Source organism: Schistocerca piceifrons, chromosome 6 (genome assembly GCF_021461385.2).
Source record: "Schistocerca piceifrons isolate TAMUIC-IGC-003096 chromosome 6, iqSchPice1.1, whole genome shotgun sequence".
Taxonomy (NCBI): Eukaryota; Metazoa; Arthropoda; class Insecta; order Orthoptera; family Acrididae; genus Schistocerca; species Schistocerca piceifrons.
The window spans coordinates 334,241,342-334,267,251 of NC_060143.1; the positions used below are offsets into that span (position 1 = coordinate 334,241,342).

Here is a 25,910-nt window from a genome sequence, read left to right on the forward strand (position 1 = left end):
AAAGCTACCAATTCTTCTTCTACTTTATGTCTTTCCCCTGTTCCTAATGCTCTCTCAGAAACTCTCTACAACCTCTGGTTCTTTCAATTTATCCAGGTCTCATCTCCTTAAATTCCTACCTTTTTGCAGTTTCTTCAGTTTTATCTACAGTTAATAACGAATAGATTGTGGTCAGAGTCCACATCTGCCCCTGGAAATGTCTCACAATTTAAAACCGGATTCCTAAATCTCTGTCTTACCATTTTATAATGTATCTGAAACCTTCCATTGTCTCCAGGTCTCTTCTATGTATACAACCTTCTTTCATGATTCTTGAACCATGTGTCAGCTACGATTAAGTTAGGCTCTGTGCAAAATTCTACCAGGTGGCTTCCTCTTTAATTCTTACCTCCGTTCCATATTCACCTACTACGTTTCCTTCTCTTCCTTTTCCTACTATCGAATTCCAGTCCCCCAAGACTATTAAATTTTCGTCTCCCTTCACTATCTGAATAATTTCTTTTATCTCATCATACATTTCATCAATTTCTTCATCACCTGCTGAGCTAGTTGGCGTATAAACTTGTACTACTGTAGCAGGTGTGGGCTTCGAGTCTATCTTGGCCACAATAATGCGTTCACTATTTTAGTTGTATTAACTTAACTACACTGCTATTTTTTTACTCATTATTAAACCTACTCCTGCATTACCCCTATTTGATTTTGAATTTATAACCATGTATTCGCCTGACCAAAAGTCTTGTTCCTCCTGCCACCGAACTTCACTAATTCCCACTATATCAAACTTTAACCTATCCATTTCCCTTTTTAAATTTTCTAACCTACCTGCCCGATTGAGGGATCTGACATTCCACACTCCGATTTGTAGAATGCCAGTTTTCTTTCTCCTGATAACGATGTCCTCCTGAGTAGTCCCTGCCCGGAGATCTGAATGGGGGACTATTTTACCTCCGGAATATTTTACCCAAGAGGACACCATCATCATTTAACCATACAGTAAAGCTGCATGCCTTTGGGAAAAATTACGGCTGTAGTTTCCCCTTGCTTTCAGCTGTTCACAGTACCAGCACAGCAAGGCCGTTTTGGTTAGTGTTACAAGGCCAGATCAGTCAATCATCCAGACTGTTGCCCCTGCAACTACTGAAAAGGCTGCTGCCACTCTTTAGGAACCAGACGTTTGTCTGGCCTCTCAACAGATACCCCTCCATTGTGGTTGCATCTGCGGTATGGCCATCTGTATCGCTGAGGCACGCAAGCGTCCCCACCAACGTCAAGGTCCATGGTTCATGGGGCAGATGTTTTTATATGTGTAAACAGAATTGCAAGAAAAATCAGCCAATGGATTCTACGCAAATAGAAGTACAATTCATCACAGGGAACTATGCATATATATTCTGAATGATAATGGAGATAACCTTATGACATTACCCACAAGGAAACTATTTCAGTTTTTGAGCAAAATGCTAGAGAAAGTAGTCCGTTAATTGCTTTTCAATAAAGATTACATTCTAATCTGATGACTGTGAAGGTCATGGAGAACATTATTCATATTTGAGCATCTTAAGATGCTACTGGTGATGTCAGAAGTTAATAAAAAATGCTTATGCAAAAGTCATTAGGTACAAGATAGATACACTACATAATTAACTACATGAAAATAACAATAAATAATTAAATAATAGAGTAATGAGAGAAACAATGAGGAATGAAAGATGTAAAAGGTGAAGTATGTGGCATTCAATACATAAATGGACTTCTAGCCTGATAGCTGGTAGAATGCAGCCATTGATTGACCATGGCAAAAGGAGGGGTAGGCAGACCACCATGGAGCCCAGATATCATCACCTGCAATATTCATTATGGAGGTTCATAGTGGCTATAGTTTCATTACTGTTACGATATCACTGTGGACCTAAAGGATACTGACGAGCTTTCATTCAAGTTACACCAGCAGTGCTCTGACAAATGTTGTACTTGGTCTGGTGGTGTATTTATCTTGGGCATGTGAATAACGCTACATGGACTAATACTTTGGACGAGAAATGGTTCATATCTGAAGAATCCGGTTCTAAAGAAGTGTTATTCATAATATTTACTTAAGTTTGAGGGGTTTGTGTGCCTTGTTGCAGGGGTTAACAGGACTTTGTGGCCACCATATAGTTCTTGTACCTACAATGAAATTCCATTGGTGAAAGACTTGGTATATTGCTCTGACTTATAAGAGGATATGAGACACTCCACTAAGAAAAATAAAGCCTTGCGTATCTAAAATCATTATTAACTGACATTATATCGGTATGCTGCCTGCTTGCCATTCCAGTGCCGTGCTAGGGAGAAGATGCAGCCACGATTGAGGGATAGAGTCATGTGGTAGCCTGGGCACTTGGTACTGTTTGTAAAGATAATGTGTAAGTCTATAATGACGGTGGTTGACAAGAAAAGATATATGACACGCAGTTCAAGTTCAGACAAAGGTGAAACGTGACATAACGTCTGTTCATCTGAATATTTTTTCCGATTTAACTGTTCATGTTCCAAAAAGACCTCTAAAAAGAACAACAAAATCGTTAGTGGACTATAGTCTGAGCGATGCTGACTGTATCTATTTTTTATGTAGTTTGTTACTTGTTATTTTCCGCCGGCCGAGGTGGCCGAGCGGTTCTAGGCGCTTCAGCCTGGAACCGCGCGACCGCTACGGTCGCAGGTTCGGATCCTGCCTCGGGCATGGATGTGTGTGATGTCCTTAGGTTAGTTAGGTTTAAGTAGTTCTAAGTTCTAGGGGACTGATGACCTCAGATGTTAAGTCCCATAGTGCTCAGAGCCATTTGAACCATTTGTTATTTTCCTTTCGTTGCGGAAACGTAGTGTACTTCACAAGTCTAGGTTCTCACTTGTATTGGATGTATGGACTGCCCATCGTAAAACATTCCTGGAGGATATCTATGCATAGCTCTATCCTGAAAATTCTTGATCAATAATTATCTTGCAAGACTGACATTGATTTTTCTGAGAAGTTGGCCGTTATGCGATTAAATAGTCGCTGTAGACCATGTGAGACGGCGAATGGGGATCCTCGCTCATTATGTGCAACTGTTTCGGAAATTCAAGGCATTTCTGATCAATGTCGGTAGCTAAGTGATTTTCCACTATGTGCTATCTCTCACATCAGTGTGAAAGTTTAGATGGAGTCGTGTGCAGTTGGTGATACGTGATTTTTACTGCACTCACCATTGCAATGGCATTATAAAAGAACGCTTTATAGTTTCAGTTGTAAAAATGTTTGTCATTTCTGCTAAAGTCATTCGAGTACAAATACTGATTCGGCTGTAAAGATTTTGAGGGCCTTGTACAAATTAGCCTGAAGGTACTAACGTAGCACCTGCATTCACTTTCCATTTGCGGTATTTGGTGTATGTTGTGCATGTAATATCTTTGTGAAGTTTGAGGAGCATTCTCGCAGTGTATCGTTTTATGCGAGAAATTTTAAGGATTTGGGAAGGTTGGTCTGAAATGCATTTGATTGATAATGTAGTAAACAACTGAAGTTTTGGTGATTCGCCTCGCTTCAGGAAATATTTTAATGGGACACTAGATGTGGCATTGTTACTATGGTATTGTCATTGCTTATTTCCATCGTTGATTCTAGAATGACATCCATGGTGTTAAATTTTTAAGGAAATAAGAATTTTCTGTTTATTTACGAGGAACATCATGAATGGAGCATAAATCAGGTTTTATTTTACAGTACTGCAGCGGGGTGGGACGGGTCTCGATGGACAGCGTGGGAGGAGCGCCTGACGATGAAATGCCGGCGGCCGACCTTGTGGATGAATGGGTTGTGAACAAGGGACATGTACCCGAATCGAGATTTCTATATCTCACGGTATGATATGAGAATCTTTTAGTATTAACCTACTGGAATCAATCGGTTGTCATTATTACAGAAGATAATTGAAATTGCCCAAATTTTTGTCACCCCCGAGAAATCCCATGCCATTTACCAGAAACAAAGCTACCTGACCGATCGCTTATTATGTTTTAATTCCTTCCAATGCCCGCACTGGATACACAGACTAAGTTTTATGGGAAAACTGGATGACTTTATTTTGGAACTGTTGATGTTTCACAATACTGTTGGAGTAAGAAAAGTATCTAAGCATAGGCTAAGTTGTAATATGCACTTGTGTAGTGTATTCGTGTTACTGTTAACAACAAATTATTATAATCATCGGTATGCAGTATTTATAATTAAAATACGTCATTTCAGTTTCATGTTGTAGTTCCATTTCTCTCTGCTATTGTGTCTTTATCTTTAGTTACAGAGGGCATTGGTTAATAAACACATAGTGTTGTGAAAAACTAAATAATTGTATGATAATTTTTGTGAAGAATTTTTTGTGTTGAGCAGTGATTGAACATTGTGTGTGTGTGTGTGTGTGTGTGTGTGTGTGTTTTTGTTTTGTTTTGTTAAATCTCTTTTTTTTTGTAATCCATGTATATCCTGCACAGTTAGATTGAAATTAGATTATTTTAACCTTAGGCCAGTGAAGACGGTGAGCTAATTGCATGACTTCTGTCAGAAAATGAATGACAGAACTGGTTGTACAGTCATTTATATGATATTATCATTGAACTGACAAATCACAGTTGTTTTATTTATACATGCCTTACTTTAAGTGTGGGGAAGAGTCCAATTGTCATTTTTAAAAACAAATAATATGACATGGGATGCTGAAACGGAGTTAGCTTTTAATAGATCCAGATAGAGAGCCGTTAGATTTACAGAAGCATTTGATTGTACCTTTCAGCTGCCACCTTTTAACCTTACCTGGCACTTGGACTATGCTACTGAGCAGTGTGTCTCCACTGCCTACATTCCATAAACTAATATAGACATGGGAAAAATATTGTCTGTGTTCCATCCTCTTTCTGTTTGCACACATAAGGCGTGGGCATTTTCACAGGTATAAACGTTTCAATATGGTATCTGATCTCTGTAGAAACGTGGTGCTAAATTTGTTACAAAATTATTGTCGGAGATGGGAGTTAAAGTTGATGAATACTGACTAATAAATAGGCCTGGAACCGGTATACTGTCCCACCACTTACATACATGTAGGCTTTCTTGTACCTCACCTTCATTTCCACACACCTGTAAATCATCTGCATACACCACTGCTTTCATATTTTCATCACCTATGTACAGCACCACTCCTGTCATTATTTCATCCATCATGATGATGGAAAGTAGAGCAGGTAGTGCATTCCCTTGCTTCAGTCTGTTTTTTGTTCTAACCACTCCTACTTCTACACAACTCGTTCTTCTTCGATACATATCCTTCGTTCTTCTCATAGGCAACCTTCCAACTACCCTCTCCCGAAGAGTTTCCCAGGTCTTGCTTCTTTCACACTACCATACACCTTCTCAGTGTTCAGGAACAGTATTACTAAATCATTGTCATGTTCGCAGTGTCTCTCTTGGAGTTACCTTACGTTAAAAATTAGATCCACTGTTGACTTTCCTGGTCTGAACCCTTATTGTTCCTCTTTGAGGTCTGGTTGTACTATCTTCTGTTCACTCTTTCCCAGGATCTTCTCAAGTACTGTGACAGCATGAAACATCAAACCAACTGCCCTATAATTTTAATGTAGTTTCTTAAATATTGACACTAAGATTCCATTTTTTGAACATAATGGTGTCCCTCTTTCTTTTTGTAATCATCTAGTGATCCAATAGAGACACTGCACTCCTGCAAAGCTAACTGTTCTCACCATCTCCACACTTATTTCATCCAGCCCAGGTACTTTTCCTCCTCGCTTGATATTTATTGCTTCTCTACTTCTGGTAGCTTATTCCCATCTCAGCATCCTCCACATCCCCAGATTCCTCATTTTTTTCTTCTATGTTTCCAGTGTGGTTTAGTAATTCTTCAAAACATTCCTTCTGCTTCTTGATTTCTTGTTCACTCTCAACTTTTTTTCGTATTGTGTTGATCATCCTGACACTTCACATAATGCTGCTTTTCTTTGCCTAAATCATTCCATAGAGGACCATCATACTCTTTTCACTGTACTGTCGTCTTCCATCATTTTGTCCACTCTTCCATTCATTTCCTCTTCTCTCCTGCTATCACTCTTGTAGTCACCTGTTTCTTCTCAATGTATTCCTTCTTGCTTACTCCTTTCTCTCTTGAAACAGAGTACTTTGCTTATCTTTGAAAATTCCTTCCTTCCATCATTCAGGTCGACAGAAGCGTCCAACCCCATGCGTTGGCTTTGACCCATGATGTAAGGGTGTTGTCGTGTGTGACGTCATGACGGCACGGAGTTTGGTTTGTGAGTGTGGCGTGTTTGTAGATGTCGACGTGTTGTGGTTTGTCGTGCTCTCTGGTGGTATGTTCAGGATTTTCGTTTGTGTGGTGTAATGGGCTCAGTTTGCTTTTGCTCATTATCCAGAATTGTTAGTGTCGGCTGTGTTTGTAGTGGAATGCGTTTCAGTGAATTAACGATTTTTTGTGAAGGTTAATTTAGTGTTGTTCGCTGTACATCGTGTGGTAATTTTAGTAAAATTAATCGGTTGTTGTTTTTGTTCAGGAATGGATATGACGGATAAAATTAAGTGCGCAGGTCAAGGGAAGTGTTCGATCCCAATGTGTGGCTGTGTATGTTGATATTGGTATCGGTAGATGTTTTTGAGCAATATATGTCAAGGGAAGTGTCCGATTCCAGATGATATTGTTTAGTGGTATTTGGGGAGCTTTGTGATGTCAGTTTTTTTCGTCATTTTGTGTGGTTTTATATGGGGGTGGGTGTCTAAATTTAGTTATATTTAGTTTGCCCCCACCCAAAAACACCCCATTTCCCGCACTTGTCCCGTTAGTGTCATTAGGCTTTTTGTGGAAAGTGTGTGTGTTTGTTTTTCGATGTATTTTCGTCCTCAAAAAGTGTACGTACTGACTTTATATGCGCCATATTGGAATTGTGGTTTATGGTCGTTTTCGCCATATTTGTGACGTCATGGGTCAAAGCAGATGGGCGGGATCAGACGCTTCCGTATTTCCCATCATTCCACTAGGTTGTTTCTTCAAAGGCTCCATAAGGTAGGGTAAAATTTTGGACTGTATAAATCATTTAAAAATAAATATATGAAATTAGTTGAATGTAAATTATTTAAATTTTCTTGGTAGTATAAATTTCTTTAAAACAAGGCAGCTACTAGTTTCAGTAGTGTCTACATTGCCATAAAGTTGCTTTTACAAACATTTCTAAATTGTATTTCTAGACATATTTCATATTAGTTATTAGCTGGATAGAAGCTGTGTAGGATTAAATTTTATAAGTTGTGAACATTTAAAAGATTAACCAAACAATCTTGGTAACGCAATTTCTCTTGGAACATAGCAACCACTAATTCATTCTCATTCAATATATCTCTCAATCAGTACAAAAAGCGTATTGCCAAACTTGGGTTCTTAACAAAGTTAATAATTTGCTTGCGAGGTGTGGTCTTTCTGACGGCAGGGCACAAAAATTTTCAAAGTCATTCTGCAAGGACAGTTCTAGCGGATTACTTCTATACTCTAGTTGGGAGAACGTTGGGAAAATACAGGATGAGGCAGGTAAAAGTGTCCTGGAGAATAGAGTTCGGGGTGGGGAAACAAAGGAAAGGAAATACAGTACTAACCTGACTAGCAGATGTTGAAAGCGACCACTATACATCTCTTGGCAATTTTGGGCCTTGGTCGGCAAGTTGTTGGAGGCGGGTTGAAGTTAGACAGCTGGAATTACTGCAGTCTCATCTGAAATGTTCTCCAGCAGTTCTTGAAAACTATAGTGTTGTGATACACGTTAGACTTGAGGGGCTCTCCCCACAAAACACTTGCACACTGACAGATCAGGTGACCTGGGTGGCCAGCTAGGGCCGCGACCAGACTGACCTCTGTTAACAACTCTGTCTGGCGTTCGTATTGTTTAAATGTGCTCCAAGGTTCAGCCGGCTGTGTGGACAGTTGCCCATCCTGTTGGGGTGTGGTTGTATGTGTACATTCAGTCCAATTGTTTCCACTCAGTCCTGGCCACTTCTGTTTGCCCCATCCTGTAGAAGAGGCTTTCTCCTGTAATTGCAGAGTATACAGCAGGAACATTTTGGCTGAGGAGCAAGAAGGGAAAATCTGTGCCCTTCAGACAGTTGCAGGAAGGAATTGATCAGGATTAACCGATACAGGGGAGGAGGGTGGTTGGGAATTGCAATTGGTAGCGAGACAGGAAGAAAGAATGAGATCTTTTTATTACTAACACTAAAAATAGATATCTACCTCTGCCAGAGTTAAGTGGTAAAGAGCGTCAGGTAGGACTAGGAGTAGGAAAAGTGCACCACACTTCAACTGGGATCAGGAAGCCTAGAAATGTGCAAAGTGTTTAGAAGAAGAAAGTGTTACTACTAGGCAGTAACCATGGGTGAGGTATAGACCTTCAGTTACAGGAAAGTGTAGGGACCACAGGCATTTTTAAAGCAAATGCAGGTGTAAGCTAAGTGATAAAGGACTTTGGGTCTCTATGTAAGGATCTTTCAAAATATGACCGTGTAGTGATAGTTGTTGAGGTGGTAAACAGTTCAGGCAGGAATGGGCCATCTGACATAAATGGTGACCTGGACAAGGTAGCTTCCCTGTCTGGTAGTGTCAATGTATACCATGTTGAGCTGTTCCAATGTGATGTTCAGCCAGGTTTTAATGGAACTGTGAGGTGGATTATTGGAGGCTTAGAGATGGCAGTGATTGCAGCTGACTTTTTGAATGTTGCTGTGGTACTAGTTGTGACTTTTTTTCTATGATGTTTCACCAAAGTTGGGATGAAATGTACAGAGAAGCCAATGTACATGCAAAATTCTGTAAATTCTCAGCATTATTATAATTGAACTTTGAAAAAACATTTCCAAAAGTATCTGGATCAGTATTAGTGACTCACAAACAAAAAAGGATACCAGTGGTATTAGGAAGTCCTCCTGAACCCTAAAGTGCGTCAGTTCCATGAAAAAGTCACAATTAGCCAGAGTTTTGAAATTTCTGCCATATGTACAAAAATATTTATAGGAAGGTGATAATTGCTGCAAAAAACTTATTTAATGACGAAAAACATACAATGCAGTGAACAACAGCAAAACAGCCTGGGATGCCATTAAAAAAGGAACGAAGGAGAGAGAAACAAGTTGGTTGGTTGATTAGTTAGACTCATATTCCATGGATCATTTCGCACGAAAAATCATAATGACGTGGGAAGAGTCATTTTACATTCTCATCAGAAATTAATTTGTAAATAAGGCTAAATGCTGACATTTATAACGATTTTTTAAACTATCTAATAAGGGAGAGGATAAAATAATAAATGATTCACACTCGTTAGCAAACTGTGAATTAATGTTTTTCAGATATTGCAGAGAAATTAAAAAGGAAAAAAAAAACCTGTAAATAATTATGTGCTAAGTAGAATGATTTTATTACGAACCACAGGGTGTGAAGTCACTAAACCGGACAGAACCTAAAACAAAATCAATAAGCTTAAGTGAAGTACCAATGTGCGTGCTAAAACAAAACATGCAGAGCACACAAGCTCCTTTAACTGTGGGATTATTTATTTAGCGCAGCAAAGTGAGGTGGAAAAAATTGTTTAGGGACAAAATAAAACTTATATTTTATTTAACACATGAACACATTTTACATATAGGCTACACACATGGTCTCGTTACCAATCAACAACCATGGAACATCACTTCACAGAGGTGTAATGCACTCAGCACATAATGTCCTAAGCACATTATAAGCATTGGAAAAATACTTTGTTCACATTTCTCCAACATCCCCCCCTTTGAACAAATATATTTCAGATACTGACCGTAATGTTTCACCAACTTCTGAAACTTGTCTTTATTGAGAGGCTTTGGTAGAAGATGTGATAAAATTTCTTCTGTGTATAGATATTGATGGTTATATTTCCCTGCTCCAGATGATTTCTGTAGAAGTGATCCTTTATATCAATATTTTTGGATCTTATGCTGATGACATTATTGCTGGCAAGCTTAATAGCTCCCATATTATCACAGTTGGTTTTATTTTTGTAAGAGATTCTATTTCATCCATCAGTGTTCTGATTCACAGAGCTTCTTGGACAGTGGAGAATAAGGCCATATATTCAGCTTCCACGGTGCTCAAACAACTGTCCTCTGTCTCTTATGTGACCAGGATAGCAGTCCTCTCTCAGTTTAAAGCAACTTCCAGTGGTGGCCTGTCTACTTTCCAGCTCACTTCCCCAGCCTATTTGACTATACCCTTCTAAATTTAAATTTCCATTTTAAAAATATTTCAGCTTCAAATATCTGAATATTCTATTGATTGCCATCCAATGTTTTTTCTTTTGGATCATTGCAAAACTTGCTTGCAGCATTTGTGGCAAATATGTTGTCTGGTTTGGAAGTTTGTGATAAGTGCAGTGGACTTCCAATAGCTTCCAAATAGGATACACTTTCCTTATATTTCTTATCTTCATCATTTATTATCAGTTTTCACTTTCTTCGATTGGGTTAGGAATAGTCTTACAGTTTTCCATACCAAACTTTTCTAAGATTTTTCTTGTGTACTGAGATTGATCAATCCATAGTTCTTCTCTGTTGGTACTTCGTAGAATCTTCATAGCTAAGTATTGACTAACTCTTCACCTAAGTCATGCATGTTAAATTCTGACTGTAACTGTTTTTTTTTTTTTTAAAGTTAGTTTTATTTTCACTGTTGGTAAAAAAAAAAAAAGATCTATACCTATATGGACTTGATTGAAATTTAACCCTTGCTTCTTTTATAATATGTACTTGGATCTGGTTTTGACTGTGGCAAGCTCAGTTTTATCAAAGTTTTATGTAAGCATTTATTCCAGCAGTGGCCACTCTGCTTTAATTCATTCATGCCTTCCTTCAAATGCCAAACTTTCCTTTTCTCTGGATGAGGTTTGTTAACTTCATCAGGTCGGGTCACATAAATTTCCCCTTCCAGCTTTCCATTCAGATAGGCTGTTTTCACATCCATTTGAGTAATCAATAGGCCTTTCCTTACTGCAAGAGCTAAAAGGTATCTTAATGGGGAATATTTCACCACTGATGAGAAAGTCTGATGATAATCTATTCCTTGTTTCTGACAATATCCTTTAACTTCCAATCTGGCCTTGAATTTTGGCATTGCACTCTCAGGGTTTTTAATATAGTATACCCATCTTGTTCTTAGTGGCTTTTTATTTTCAGGCATGTCGACCCACCCATATGTATCATTATTAAAAAATGATTGTAATTATTTTTCCATTGCCTCTATCCAACTTTGAGCATTGGTTATTGCCAAGGCTTCATCGCCTGTGGTGGGTTAACTGTTGAAGGTTTGGGAAACGTACATTTCATACTCTGGGTATCTTTGTGATTCTATTATATGTGTAGGACACCTTAAATTGTCTTCCTCTGTTGAATCTTCTTCCTCAATTCCTCTCTCAGGTAGCATATCAGTTTGCTCTACATCCTTATCTTCCTCTGTTTGTTTCCATCTCTTCTTCAGAATTATCACACCTTATGTGAATTACTGTAATATTTTCACTGTTTTCCTTTATTTTATGTTTAGAGTCCTCCAAAAATACTACATCTCCACTGCTTATTAGCATCTTATTCACAGGATTACAAAATCTGTATCCTTTTGAATCCTCACAATATCCAGCAGCAGTATATTTCTGCTATTTTGCATCCCATTTACATCTTAATGCTTTTGAAATCCGGGCCATTGCTCCACATCGAAAGACTTTTAAGTACTTTAGGTCTGGTTTCTTCCCAGTCCATACTTTGCAAGGTGTCTTGTTTCTCACAGCTTTGCTAGGTGATCTGTTAATTAAACGCACCACTGTTGACATTGCCCAAAGGCACTTAGGTAGCTCAGCATCACTTAGCATACTTCTTGCCTCCTCTACAATGGTTCTGTTGGCATGTTCTGTAACTCCATTCTGAGAGACTATAGTGAATGGTAGTCTGATGCCTGCTGACAGCCATTTCATACTTTTCCTTAAACTGTCTGTTTACGTATTCTGATCCATTGTCCCCCATTCGGATCTCCGGGCGGGGACTACTCAAGAGGACATCGTTATCAGGAGAAAGAAAACTGGCGTTCTGCGGATCGGAGCGTGGAATGCCCGATCCCTTAATCGGGCAGGTAGGTTAGAAAACTTAAAAAGGGAAATGGATAGGTTCAAGTTAGATATAGTGGGAATTAGTGAAGTTCGGTGGCAGGAGGAACAAGACTTTTGGTCAGGTGATTACAGGGTTATAAATACAAAATCAAATAGAGGTAATGCAGGAGTAGGTTTAATAATAAATAAAAAAATAGGAGTGCGGGTTAGCTACTACAAACAGCATAGTGAACGCATTATTGTGGCCAAGATAGACACAAAGCCCATGCCTACTACAGTAGTACAAGTTTATATGCCAACTAGCTCTGCAGATGATGAAGAAATTGATGAAATGTATGACGAGATAAAAGAAATTATTCGGGTAGTGAAGGGAGATGAAAATTTAATAGTCATGGGTGACTGGAATTCGTCAGTAGGAAAAGGGAGAGAAGGAAACATAGTAGGTGAATATGGATTGGGGGGAAGAAATGAAAGAGGAAGCCGCCTTGTAGAATTTTGCACAGAGCATAACTTAATCATAGCTAACACTTGGTTCAAGAATCATAAAAGAAGGTTGTATACCTGGAAGAATCCTGGAGATACTAAAAGGTATCAGATAGATTATATAATGGTAAGACAGAGATTTAGGAACCAGGTTTTAAATTGTAAGACATTTCCAGGGGCAGATATGGATTCTGACCACAATCTCTTGGTTATGAACTGCAGATTGAAACTGAAGAAACTGCAAAAAGGTGGGAATTTAAGGAGATGGGACCTGGATAAACTGAAAGAACGAGAGGTTGTAGAGAGTTTCAGGGAGAGCATAAGGGAACAATTGACAGGAATGGGGGAAAGAAATACAGTAGAAGAAGAATGGGTAGCTCTGAAGGATGAAGTAGTGAAAGCAGCAGACGATCAAGTAGGTAAAAAGACGAGGGCTAATAGAAATCCTTGGGTAACAGAAGAAATATTGAATTTAATTGATGAAAGGAGAAAATATAAAAATGCAGTAAATGAAGCAGGCAAAAAGGAATACAAACGTCTCAAAAATGAGATCGACAGGAAGTGCAAAATGGCCAAGCAGGGATGGCTAGAGGACAAATGTAAGGATGTAGAGGCTTGTCTCACTAGGGGTAAGATAGATACTGCCTACAGGAAAATTAAAGAGACCTTTGGAGAGAAGAGAACCACTTGTATGAATATCAAGAGCTCAGATGGCAACCCAGTTCTAAGCAAAGAAGGGAAGGCAGAAAGGTGGAAGGAGTATATAGAGGGTTTATACAAGGGCGATGTACTTGAGGACAATATTATGGAAATGGAAGAGGATGTAGATGAAGATGAAATGGGAGATACGATACTGCGTGAAGAGTTTGACAGAGCACTGAAAGACCTGAGTCGAAACAAGGCCCCGGGAGTAGACAACATTCCATTAGAACTACTGACGGCCTTGGGAGAGCCAGTCCTGACAAAACTCTACCCTCTGGTGAGCAAGATGTATGAGACAGGTGAAATATCCTCAGACTTCAAGAAGAATAAAATAATTCCAATCCCAAAGAAAGCAGGTGTTGACAGATGTGAAAATACCCGAACTATCAGTTTAATAAGCCACAGCTGCAAAATACTAACGCGAATTCTTTACAGACGAATGGAAAAACTGGTCGAAGCGGACCTCGTGGAAGATCGGTTTGGATTCCGTAGAAATGTTGGAACACGTGAGGCAATACTAACCTTACGACTTATCTTAGAAGAAAGGTTAAGAAAAGGCAAACCTACGTTTCTAGCATTTGTAGACTTAGAGAAAGCTTTTGACAATGTTGACTGGAATACTCTCTTTCACATTCTAAGGGTGGCAGGGGTAAAATACAGGGAGCGAAAGGCTATGTACAATTTGTACAGAAACCAGATGGCTGTTATAAGAGTTGAGGGGCATGAAAGGGAAGCAGTGGTTGGGGAAGGAGTGAGACAGGGTTGTAGCCTCTCCCCGATGTTATTCAATCTGTATATTGAGCAAGCAGTAAAGGAAACAAAAGAAAAATTCGGAGTAGGTATTAAAATTCATGGAGAAGAAGTAAACACTTTGAGGTTCGCCGATGACATTGTAATTCTGTCAGAGACAGCAAAGGACTTGGAAGAGCAGTTGAACGGAATGGACAGTGTTTTGAAAGGAGGATATAAGATGAACATCAACAAAAGCAAAACGAGGATAATGGAATGTAGCCAAATTAAATCGGGTGATGCTGAGGGAATTAGATTAGGAAATGAGACACTTAAAGTAGTAAAGGAGTTTTGCTATTTAGGGAGTAAAATAACTGATGATGGTCGAAGTAGAGAGGATATAAAATGTAGACTGGCAATGGCAAGGAAATCGTTTCTGAAGAAGAGAAATTTGTTAACATCGAGTATAGATTTAAGTGTCAGGAAGTCGTTTCTGAAAGTATTTGTATGGAGTGTAGCCATGTATGGAGGTGAAACATGGACGATAACTAGTATGGACAAGAAGAGAATAGAAGCTTTCGAAATGTGGTGCTACAGAAGAATGCTGAAGATAAGGTGGGTAGATCACATAACTAATGAGGAGGTATTGAATAGGATTGGGGAGAAGAGAAGTTTGTGGCACAACTTGACTAGAAGAAGGGATCGGTTGGTAGGACGTGTTTTGAGGCATCAAGGGATCACAAATTTAGGATTGGTGGGCAGCGTGGAGGGTAAAAATCGTAGAGGGAGACCAAGAGATGAATACACTAAGCAGATTCAGAAGGATGTAGGTTGCAGTAGGTACTGGGAGATGAAGAAGCTTGCACAGGATAGAGTAGCATGGAGAGATGCATCAAACCAGTCTCAGGACTGAAGACCACAAGAACAACAACAACATCCATTGTCTGAACTAATAATTTTAATTTTCCTCCTCATCTGTCTTTTGACAATTTTGCAGCAAACATTAAATACATCACGCACTTCATCCTTGGTGCTTATAACGTAAACACGACTGTACCTAGAAAAGTCTTCTATGAATGTCAGGAAATAGTAGCTACCTCGTAAGGATTTATTCTCCATAGGACCACAGAGATCTGTATGAATGAGTTCCATAAGACTTCCATAAATCTGCTTTGACTTGATTTGTAAGGCAGTCTGGCCTGCTTCTCTTGAAAACACACCTCACATTATAAATTATTATTTCCATAATTTTCCACCCCAGTTGCCATATTTATTCAATAAGGCTATACTTTGTCTATTCAAATGTCCAAGTTTCCTATGCCACAAGAAACTTTTTGCAGCATAAACGGGGCGATTTCCAGTTCCAGCAGTATCTTGAACTGTGTTATATTTGTAAATATGTTTTACATTAGTTACAGTAGCAACAATATCGCCACAAGAGTCTATTATTTTGGTATCCTATATATCAAAGATGGCCTTGTTACCCTTCTTTTCTATTTCGCTTACTGACAGCAAATTAGTTGCAATATTCTTCACATAACATCATGAACAGTTACAGTTTGTTTTTCCCATTCACAAGCAAATTAAGACCAACTTTTCCTCTGAGTTCACACTTTAACTTAGACTCATCAACTGTGGAAATTCCAATGTCAGCCCTTGAGTGAACATCATACAAAACTGATGGGGCTTTAATAATATGCACAGATGCTCCTGAATCTGGAAACTACTCTGCATGATTGTCACTTGCTTCACTAAAATAATAAAAAGCAGAAAGTACCTTATCTTTATGGGCAGTTTTTCTCTCAGGACTACTATAATTAACATGGTTCTTTTCATTAATACTCAACCTTTCATTACAATGTGATGAGAAACATTCAGTCTTCTGCCACTGAAACATTTAATTGGCTTCTTCTTCCTGTATTTAGAGTATAAAGCCGACACTGTTTCTATCTTTGGATCGTAAGAGACTGGCTCATTTTTCATGTCCCATAGAATTTTTACGTTCATACTACCTGTTGTAATGGGTATTCCTGAACTTTCCGAACCCATATTCATAGGTGAATATTTCTCTAGCAGTCCAGCTAACAATAAAGTGCCAATCCATTCTTCTGCAATTTCGAAACCAATATTCCTGAGACAATTTGACATTGAAGTTATTTTATTCACATATTCGTCCACATTTTTGCGTTTGTTCAATCTTGTAGTTATCATCTCACAAAGTAATCATACTTTTCTGGTTAAACCTCCATCTTCAAATGCATTTTTCAGTTTGTCCCATACCTCCTTTGCTGATGTAGCCTTTTATATGTGAAGATAATTTACTGGATCAATCAAAAAACAAATAAATGACTCATTCACATCAGGGAAATTTCCAGAGCACTTAAAACAGGCAAGAGTGGTGTCTTTGCTGAAGAAAAGTATGCTGCAGACATAGAAAACTACTAGTCCATTTCCCTGCTATCACCATTATCAAAAATCGTAGAATCAACGAAAGGCAGATTAGTAAATTACTTGTAGGAAGTAACCTGCACAGTGAATCACAGTTTGGTTTCCAAAGTGGTAGAATTACAGAGTCAGACACGATAGAATTAACAAAAGTTACTTGGTGCTCTTGAAAACTATATGTACTACAGGCATATTTTTAGATCTTTCTAAGGCTTTTGATATTGTTGACCATAAGATTCTATTCAATTAAGATATAAGCATTGGGAATAAGAGATGTAGTTAATGACTGGTTCTGCTTGTGCCTGGGAGATAGGGTACAAAGACTGGAGGTAATACATACCTCAAATAAGTCTAAAATCTTTTTTCTGTGATAGTCACTGAGAGAAAACGAGAACTCTTTGCAGAAAAAGCAAATATAAAACCCTAAAGGAGTCTACAATTAGCCAATATGCAAGTAAATGAGATTGAACATAGAGAAAACAAATGCCATGAATTTAAGTTTGAAGAAGAGGGAAAGTGACAAATTACATGTGGATGGCTGGTTTATAGACTATGTAACAAACTCAAAATTTGTAGGAAATTGATATTGATTCTCAGCTGTAATGGTGTGAACACACAAAAGACACTTGAAAACAGCATGTCATCATTTTATGCCATTTGAGTCCTGTGATCAGTATGTACAGCCAGTGTCTTTTAGTTACATTCTGTTCATATGGAATTTCATTTCTTAGCTATGGAATTCTTTTCTGAGGAACAGATTTACAAAGTATGAACACAGTTGTCAAACTTCATAAAAGGACCATAATAATAAACCAAAGCTTATTATAAAGATCTGTTCAAAACACTAGGGATGTTAACAACACCATGTGAGTACATTTACCAATCAGTTGTGCACATTGAAAATAACATTGGTAATTATTGCATAAACAGTTTTGTCCATGACCATGAAACAGGATGTAGACTGAACTTACATTTTTCAAGAAAGAATAAACATAAAACTCAAAACAACATTTTCTACTGAGGAATGAAGCTGTACATAAAATTGTCCAAGCAGATTAAAGAGACTACTAAAACAAACTTTTTTTAAAAAATGCAGGTTTACTTTCATTACACAGAGTAGGGGTTTTGATGAATAATAATAATGATAAAAATCATATAATTTCATATAACACCTTCACACTGTGTTTCTTCCCGCCACCTACTTTTTTTAAATTCACTCCCAAAGCTGTGCTGTGTGCAATACTAAAATGTTATCCTCTTTCTGAGCTAAACATCTTACTCATTAAGAGGGATGCTGACTCAGTTTTTCAGGATACCAAATGGGAAGTAGTGGCACTGAAAATGGAAGTCAGGATAAACTGAATAAGGTAATGATATTTTAAACAGACTGGTCTTATATTTGTGAGGGTGGAGGCTCCATTCTTCATCTGGCTGTCCTCATTTAGGTTCTCCATGGCTTACAAAAATTACATTAGGCAAATGTTGAGATGGTTTCTACTAAAAGGCGACAAGTCCCATCTTTGACAAACTAGAGCTGTAAATATGTAAATGCCTGTGTATATGAATTACATTATTTTTGTTGTTATTAAATTTTAATACCAAGACATATTCAATATCCTTGTAAAAGTGGACTACGGATAATAATAACAACAACAACAACAACTACTACTACAACTACAGTACTACTACTACTACTACTACTACTACTACTACTACTACCTTGACATCTGCCAGTGTTCTCTTTGAGTCCTGGTCATATATTATGTTATTTACCACAGATTTTCTGGGCAAATCATGGCTGTGCTTGATTGCTTTAAAACTTCGTTTCTTCTTAAACCAGGTTTTCCTGAGTGCTAATCCATTACTTTTACAAAAGGCAATGATTATCATCCTTCATAATTTCTCCTTCCCCACCCTGCCACTCACAATACGTCCTCATACCCTTTCCTTTCCTTTTGAGATGATGATGTTCTGAAAGGCATTAATTTCTCCAGAGCATGATAGTATCGATTGGCTTTTATCTCATTCTATTCAGAATATATTTTGTGGTGTGGGTGTCTGGGTTTCCAGTACTAAGTATGTTCTCAAAGATGATGATCTTTTTTTTCCACAATAGAATATATAGACTGTTATTTATCATCCAGGTGATATGCATGTTTTTGGTTTTAGATTCATTAATAGAAGTAGTCTTGGTTATCTTTCAGGTTAATCCCATTGGCTCTTCTTCTGCTGGCATAGCAACATCATCATCAGACATACACATTGATGTTGACTTTACATCCATGGATTTATGCATTTGAAGCTCAAAAATAGTTGCTTTGAATGTTAAACTTAAAAGCACTGTGGAAAAGACACCCTCTCTGCTGATCCTCCCTTAGTCTAGTGCACTATTACCATTTTCTGGAACCAGCGGGTTTTCATTGAGTGTGACATATTGAGCAGATACTCAGTCACAGCATGTCGATTAACATTTTCTAGACTATTAAAGGTCCACATGAAGTCCATACAGAATGTGGGGGTTCCCATTACATTAATATGCTATTATGTACGCCTACCTCTGTACAAATATCTGGTCTATTAGACATGGTACCATGTATATACTGTCTCAATACCTCTTCTGAGTACAGACTTAGCCTATTACACAAAACGTCAGACCTAATTTTTTGTATGACATTCAGCAGGGTAATCCGTGGAGTGCCACATTGTATTGTAGTCCTTCTCATATATAAGCGGAATAACTCTTTCCAGAAATTTTCCTAGCCTCTTAGTAAACCAATAACTTTTCCATTCTTCAGGAACTGTGTTGCAGTCCCATCACTTCCATGTGGTTTGTGGTTTTTGAGATACTGGAAAGCCTTTATACTTCCTGGAATGTAGTCTCCTCACTCTGTGGTTCTGCTGCATAATAAGGCAGTGTTTCATCCTCCTTGGGGTCACTTTGAGGATTTCCTGGAAGTATCCTTGCCAATGGTTCATTGTCTATTTACCAGCAGACAGATTCCTTGCCTATCGTTACACACTGTAATCTTTGGTCTTCTTTCTTGGGTTCCTTATTTACATTTTATAAAACTTCCTAATTTCATCCCTGGGACAGTGCTCTGTTATCTCCTCTCTCCTTTTTTCACCCATCTCCTTTTTCTCCTTCTGCATCTTCTTGCTGCTTTAGCTTTTTTTCCTTTGTAGAGAAGGTCTGGCTAATTATTGTTTAACGCTCGGAGACATCGTTACCTAGACTGCTTCTTCTGCTCTACTGCTTGCCTACACTACTCAACATACTATTTGTCCTTTCATGGATTTCTAATTTTGTCTATTGTTTCATGGATGGTAGTAAAATAACTCTCTTGATAACATACAATATTATCAATATTGATATAATTCATGATCAAATGTTTGTGAATTCCTAAGGGACTAAACTACCGAGGTCATCAATCCCCAGACACACACACTACTTAAACTAACTTATTCTAAGAACAACACACATGCCCATGCCCGAGGGAGGACTCGAACTTCCGGTGGGGTAATTCTTGTCTATGCAGTTTTTTTGTCCTTGGTCTCCTTCCTGACTTAGGGTTATGTACATCCACAAACTCTGCTACCCTCTGACAATTATTGCTTCTCTCTTAATAACGAAAGGTTTCTTTGCCAGATGACATTTGAAAAGCCTTTTCTTTCTCAATTACTACATCATAATCCCTCAGAATTATCATGAATTTGTAGTTGGGTTTTCTTTTCGAGATTGTTTGCAAATGATCATGATCATCTGACTCTTTCATAGGGGCACATAAATTTATGAAGGCAACGTTATTAAATTCTCCTATGACACTGAGTGTGCAAAGTCTAAGAAGAAAGATTGTATTTAATGCCGTGTCAACATTGAAGTCATTAGAGACGGAGCACAAGCTCTGATTGCATCAAGGATGGGGAAGGAAACTGTCTGTGTCCTTTCAAAGGAACCACCTTGGCATTCCGGAGTAGAATAGCAGAACTTTTTTGTTTATGTGTATCTCTTATCCTTCTATCTATTCTCTTGCACTGTAACAGTTGTCATTCCATATTTCTAACTCCCCCCACCCCTCCACGGGAGCTCACCATGATTTGGTGAGTCTGTGCGTGGCTACCACGGGCCCTCAGCCTTTGCAGCACCTCTTCCCTTTCCGTGCTAGATGTCCCATCCTCCTGCTGTTCTTTGTCCCCTCCCTTGGGGAAAGTGTTTTGGGAATGCATTCTGGAGTTTCAGTAGCCTGGAATTGGAACAGTCTCTCATGTTTTTTTTTTTTTTCCTTTTTCCTTCTTTCTTCGTTCTCCATCTCCTCCCCTTCCTCAGGTTCAGCGTTTGAGGTCTCTCTTTGTTTCTTCTTCTTCCTCCCTGTGTGCTCCTGAAGGCTGGCTCATGCATATGATGCGAAACAAATGACTGGGTAATGCGTAATTCTCAGCCCTGGATTGGCATGTAGGGTTTACACGTACCCCCTGGTACAAGCCAGTCCAAGGGAGGGGTGATTACGTGAGCTGCTACCTTTGCAGTTGCCTGTTAGTCCCTCTGTCTAGTGTTCGGGTGGTGTGACCTAAGGCGGGTGAGCCCCCCTCTGAGGGGGCCCCCAGCCAGAAGGAGCATGCCATCAGACACACTGGCAATTGGGGAGTTTCCACAGTGAGCCATCCATCATCTCAATCTACGTTTACTAAAAGTAAACAGAATGCGGCTAAAGATTCAATGACTTGCCCAGCTGCACCTCGGCTCCTCGCGGTCTCACGTACCGAAGGAGATCAGTTTTTTGCTACAGTTAATCCATTTATTATTCGGAAAGGTCTTGATGCAGTTTCAAGCCCTGTGAAATCTTGCTCTCGCTTATGTAATGGGACTTTACTTGTGGAGCTCACTTGTGGTTTTCAAGCCCAACAGCTGCTTACTGCTTAGCTCCTCCATTGCTATCCTGTTTCTGTCTAGGGCCATTACACCCTGAATTCTTTGCAGGATGTTGTTTACACTCAGTTGCTTGATGTTCTGACTGGGGGGGGGGGGGGGGGGGGAGATCTAGCGTTATTTATCCGATCTGGGCATCAGTGCGGTCCATTGGGTAATGAAAAAGGTTGATGCATACTTAGTGCCAACACACACTCTTTTTCTCACATTTGACCGAGTAGTGCTTCCTAATCAAAGATTAAGGCAGGCTATGACAGAGTGACCAGATTTTCCGTTTGAAAAAATGGGACATTTGCAAAAAATTGGGATAAAAAATGAGACAAAACATGACACTAGACAAAACAAAATATTCTGCTTATATGCCTGCATTACTTTAAAAAAATAAATAAAAACTAAAGTTTATAAATATAAAAAGGCACAAATTTTAACAAGGCACTTCAAAACGTGTGTAATGGCACTGAATCATATGATAATTCATTGTTCTTCCAAGAACTGATTATAATTCAAAATATTGAGAAATTGATACAATGATTTGTGACAGATATGTAGACTGTTTACTACTGTATGAGGAACACTGCTACTAACATTGTACTTACAATCGAAAGAGATAATATCTTTCAAAAACTTTGAATTGGTTAACGGAAGGTGCAAAACACCTTGCAGGTAAGGTCTTGATAATTAGTCGTAACTGTTACAATTGCTTCAGTAGTTTGAGTGGTAAAATGGTTTTTCTCATGAATCTAAAGAGAATTCATGATTGAAAATACCCGTTTCTATTTTTACATGAAGTACCTGTAGTTTTAAGTGTATGGAATACATCACACCATCTCTTATCTATTTCCAAATTAGCTTTTTCCCATTCCTCAAGTTTCTTGGATACAGTGTTGTTTGCACATCCTGTCTCATCAAACAATACATCTTCGTCTATCTGAAATGTTGCACTGAATCTACTGTTTACTATACTTTGAGGCAGATTAAAAGTACAGCTTAAGAAAGAGAATTTTTCCATGTTACCTGATGAAATGATTTCAGATGTTGAAATGATGTCCACTTTTCCCGATAAGTCACAAAAGTGTCATAAAATAAATTGGTAATCGTCTCAGATTTTGACTGAGTGAAAATACCTTCCTTTTCCAAGTTAATTAAAATTGAAGAAATAGCTGAAGTTGGAAATTTACTAACTTTCCTGTTAGTTATTTTTTCTTTAAGCAGCTCTAACTCTTCAGATGATTCTGTAGCTGAAATCTTGGTTCTTTTCAACTTTTGGATTGATTGTGCAAACATTTTCAATTGGCTTTGTGTGAAATGAAGCCAAAGATGTTACTGTGGGTTCTCAAAAAAATGTCTCACCACTAAGATAGAAAATAAGATGTCAAAGGTTAAATCAAACAGTGGAAACTCCCAGCAGGAATATCAACAATGAAGGAAAAGACAGAGTGCTACTCCTGTAAAGAAGACATGTTAAGTTGCAGACAGGCACAATTAAGACATTTACATAATGCTCGGCCTAAGATGCTGGAGTTGGCAGTCAGGTGCGCATGAGGTATGCTTGTTTGTGTGTATGAATGGTGTGTGTTTCTCTTTTGCCGATTTGAAGGCTGTAACTGAAAGCTTTATGTAAGTGTCTTTTAATTGTCCCTGTCTTCAGCTTACTGTGGTAAATAGCAATTTGTCTTTTCCTCCATTGTAGATTTCAAAGGTTCACACATATCAGTAACTCTTGTAACTCCTGGCAACAATGACAATGATCTAGTTTTAATAAGACCTAGAACTTGCTTCTATTCAGTATTTTTTATGTCAGTGGGAAGAATGTCTGCATTTGTTTGAACTCAATTGTATACCACATGGCCTACACAACCGATGCCTTGAATGTTCATCTTGAGAACACTGTTCAGTTTGGAATAAACATTATCCCAGTCCTCTTTTACCCACCAAACTTGGTATTACAGTCATCTGCACAAAATGCATCTATCTTGTCAACTATATTTTGCTTTTTTCCAGAATATAGGTAGCTGATAATTCTGCCATTTCTCCGCCAATGTTCTGAAGACAGATTACTTTGCACTAATCACTTTTGGTAGGAATGAAATACCTAACTAGAATCAACACTAGCCTTATGCTTTTGTGATTTGATGCATCAGCTATCACAGAGACATACTTAGTATTGTCAAGTTCTGACTGAACTTCGTGCATTGCGTACAGTGATAAAATGTTCAGTAAAATCGACTTGCGTTTTTCCTATAACATGTGAATTTTTTCTCAAATAGATCTCTGATGAGAATAGCTGTGTAATCTGTTGAACAGAAAGAATAATTGTGTTTTGCGATATGGAATGCAAACAGTCCTTCTCCTGCATTGATATGTTTATCTTCCTCTGTTTATAGTTTATTCGTACTTTACAAAGGAAGTTGTGCTGCTAGAAGTCCTTGCAGAAACTGCCAACTGGTGCTTCTTTTTCTTTATATGCTGCGTTACATCGGCATGTCCTCCTTATTAATGAGCACGAGGTAGTGTCACACAAAGCAAACAACAGACAATGGAATTGCCTGGTTCTCATTGTTGTCTGTAACAGTCTGAAGACATTGTGTCGTTTGCATCTACTGCACTAATAGTGAATAGCTAATTTGTAACTACAAATACAATTGAACATTGATAGCCCTATAATGTTCTTTAACAAAAACTTGTTACATTCGTCCGTCTTTTCTGCAGTTGCAAATAATTGATATGAATTGCGAAGCTCGTGCATAAGTCTCTGGCACTGAGCACGGTGGTGGAAACTCTTCTGTTCACATGTCTCCTCATCCCATGACCAAAATACTTCTTCTTTACTCCATCTTTGCATTCAAGACGAAGCAAGACTCAAGAAAATGTTGAAAAACTATTTCTATGACACTAAATTGATGTGAAAAAAAAAAACGAAAAGAAGAAAGAAAGTTATTGCTGATTATGAAAAAAACGGGATGTCTGGTCCCCTGTAATATTTTGTGGTACAACAGGCCACAGAAAGACAGGAAAGGACACTCCCATTAAAAATGGGATGTCTGGTCACCCTAGGCTATGAAGTCATCACTGTCCGACCATATGTTCCAAACCTGATGGGTCACTATCAATGTCAAAATATAACCACTCTCATGTGTGCTGTCAGAACACAGCCACTGTGTTACTTCTGGAAGAGATGCTTGTGATGGTGATTGCCCATCTCCTTCTCCCCACTGCATCAATTGAAATGGCGATCGTGCCACATCATCCCATGAGTGTGTCCCACGTATCTCAATGAGCGGGACGTCCAGGACATCTAGGTGAAGAAAAAATAACCCTACCCTGTCACTCACAAGTTGTTGGCCAGTTGAAGGCCCTGAATTTTACCATCTGGCAGTGACAGTACTGTTCTGCTCCATGGAGGACCTGGCCACACAGACTTATGACCTTCAATTCAGTTATAGCTGCGAAATTGCCCAGTATCACAATAACATCCCTGTCTCATTCTCCTATAGCTGCATCACAAGCCACCAGATCTTTACCCCCGGCAGCCAGCAGGCTGCAAAGAGTAAAAGAAACTCTCCCATGAAGACTTTGTAAAATCCCTCCAACCAACAAATGTCATCACCCTTTGGTGGTTCGCAATTTCCTGACACACTACCTTTTTTTAACCACTTATGTTCCAGTGTGTTTGCTGTCTGAGTTATTGACTGTTTAAGCGAAAGATGTGTGGGTTGTCAATCGTGTTTTACTTTTTATCCATTGAAATAATGTGGTGAAGGACATTTAATCTTTAATCTTTGGTTAGGGTCCTCCACTGCCTCTAAGGCCTATTTTTTTTGGACCTTTCGCTTTGGGGAAGTCCTTGTTTTCAGCTCTCTTTCCTTCGTCAATTGGGCTTAACGTATAGACATTTTTAACTTCGTTCCCTTGTTGGTGTTACAAGGTTATGACTTGGGCACTTACGACCTCAGTTGTTTTTGTGTTTGTGTGTGTGTGGGGGGGGGGGGGGGGTTCACACAACACCAGATTTTTAGCCATTTTTTCATATTATTTTGCCTCAGCCGTGTTCAGCTTTGTACAGGCAATCTAATATTCCTTGTGGTATCATTTGCAACAATAGATGTGTCTGAGGTGGATGGATTGGCCTTGCCTTTCTCCCTGAAAGGCTGATTGTATCGGGATTAATTTCCATAAGGAAGTTGGCTTCATTATGCGTGTTAAGTTGTCCTACCATGTTGCATGGTAACACTTCATTTGGTTCCTCATGTGAGGACAATTTGGCTTTGGTGACTCTGCCAGTAACTAGAATACCAAAAACCCAAGCCACCTGAACAAGCGTTCACTACTCTGCCCAGCACTGAAAAAGCATTCGATATGGTGGCATCCCTGGGAGAGGAGGTTCTGAATTTACATAAGGTTTTCCAAAACTGACATTGTGAAA

The 25,910-nt window shown here is 38.7% G+C and overlaps 1 protein-coding gene across 3 annotated transcripts in view; it reads left to right on the forward strand.

Annotated features, from left to right (window-relative positions):
• The first annotated feature begins 3,439 nt into the window (after positions 1-3,439).
• LOC124802610 (zinc finger protein 160-like) overlaps positions 3,440-25,910 on the forward strand; it is a 220,150-nt gene continuing 197,679 nt past the window's right edge. For 2 of the 3 annotated variants that reach the window (XM_047263492.1, XM_047263494.1), the window contains exons 1-2: positions 3,465-3,611; positions 3,746-3,883. In XM_047263492.1, coding sequence (XP_047119448.1) covers positions 3,609-3,611; positions 3,746-3,883 — 141 coding nt within the window. In that variant the 5' untranslated portion in view covers positions 3,465-3,608. Of the gene's footprint in view, positions 3,612-3,745; positions 3,884-25,910 lie in introns of all 3 variants that reach the window. The other variant, XM_047263493.1, reaches the window with a different exon arrangement.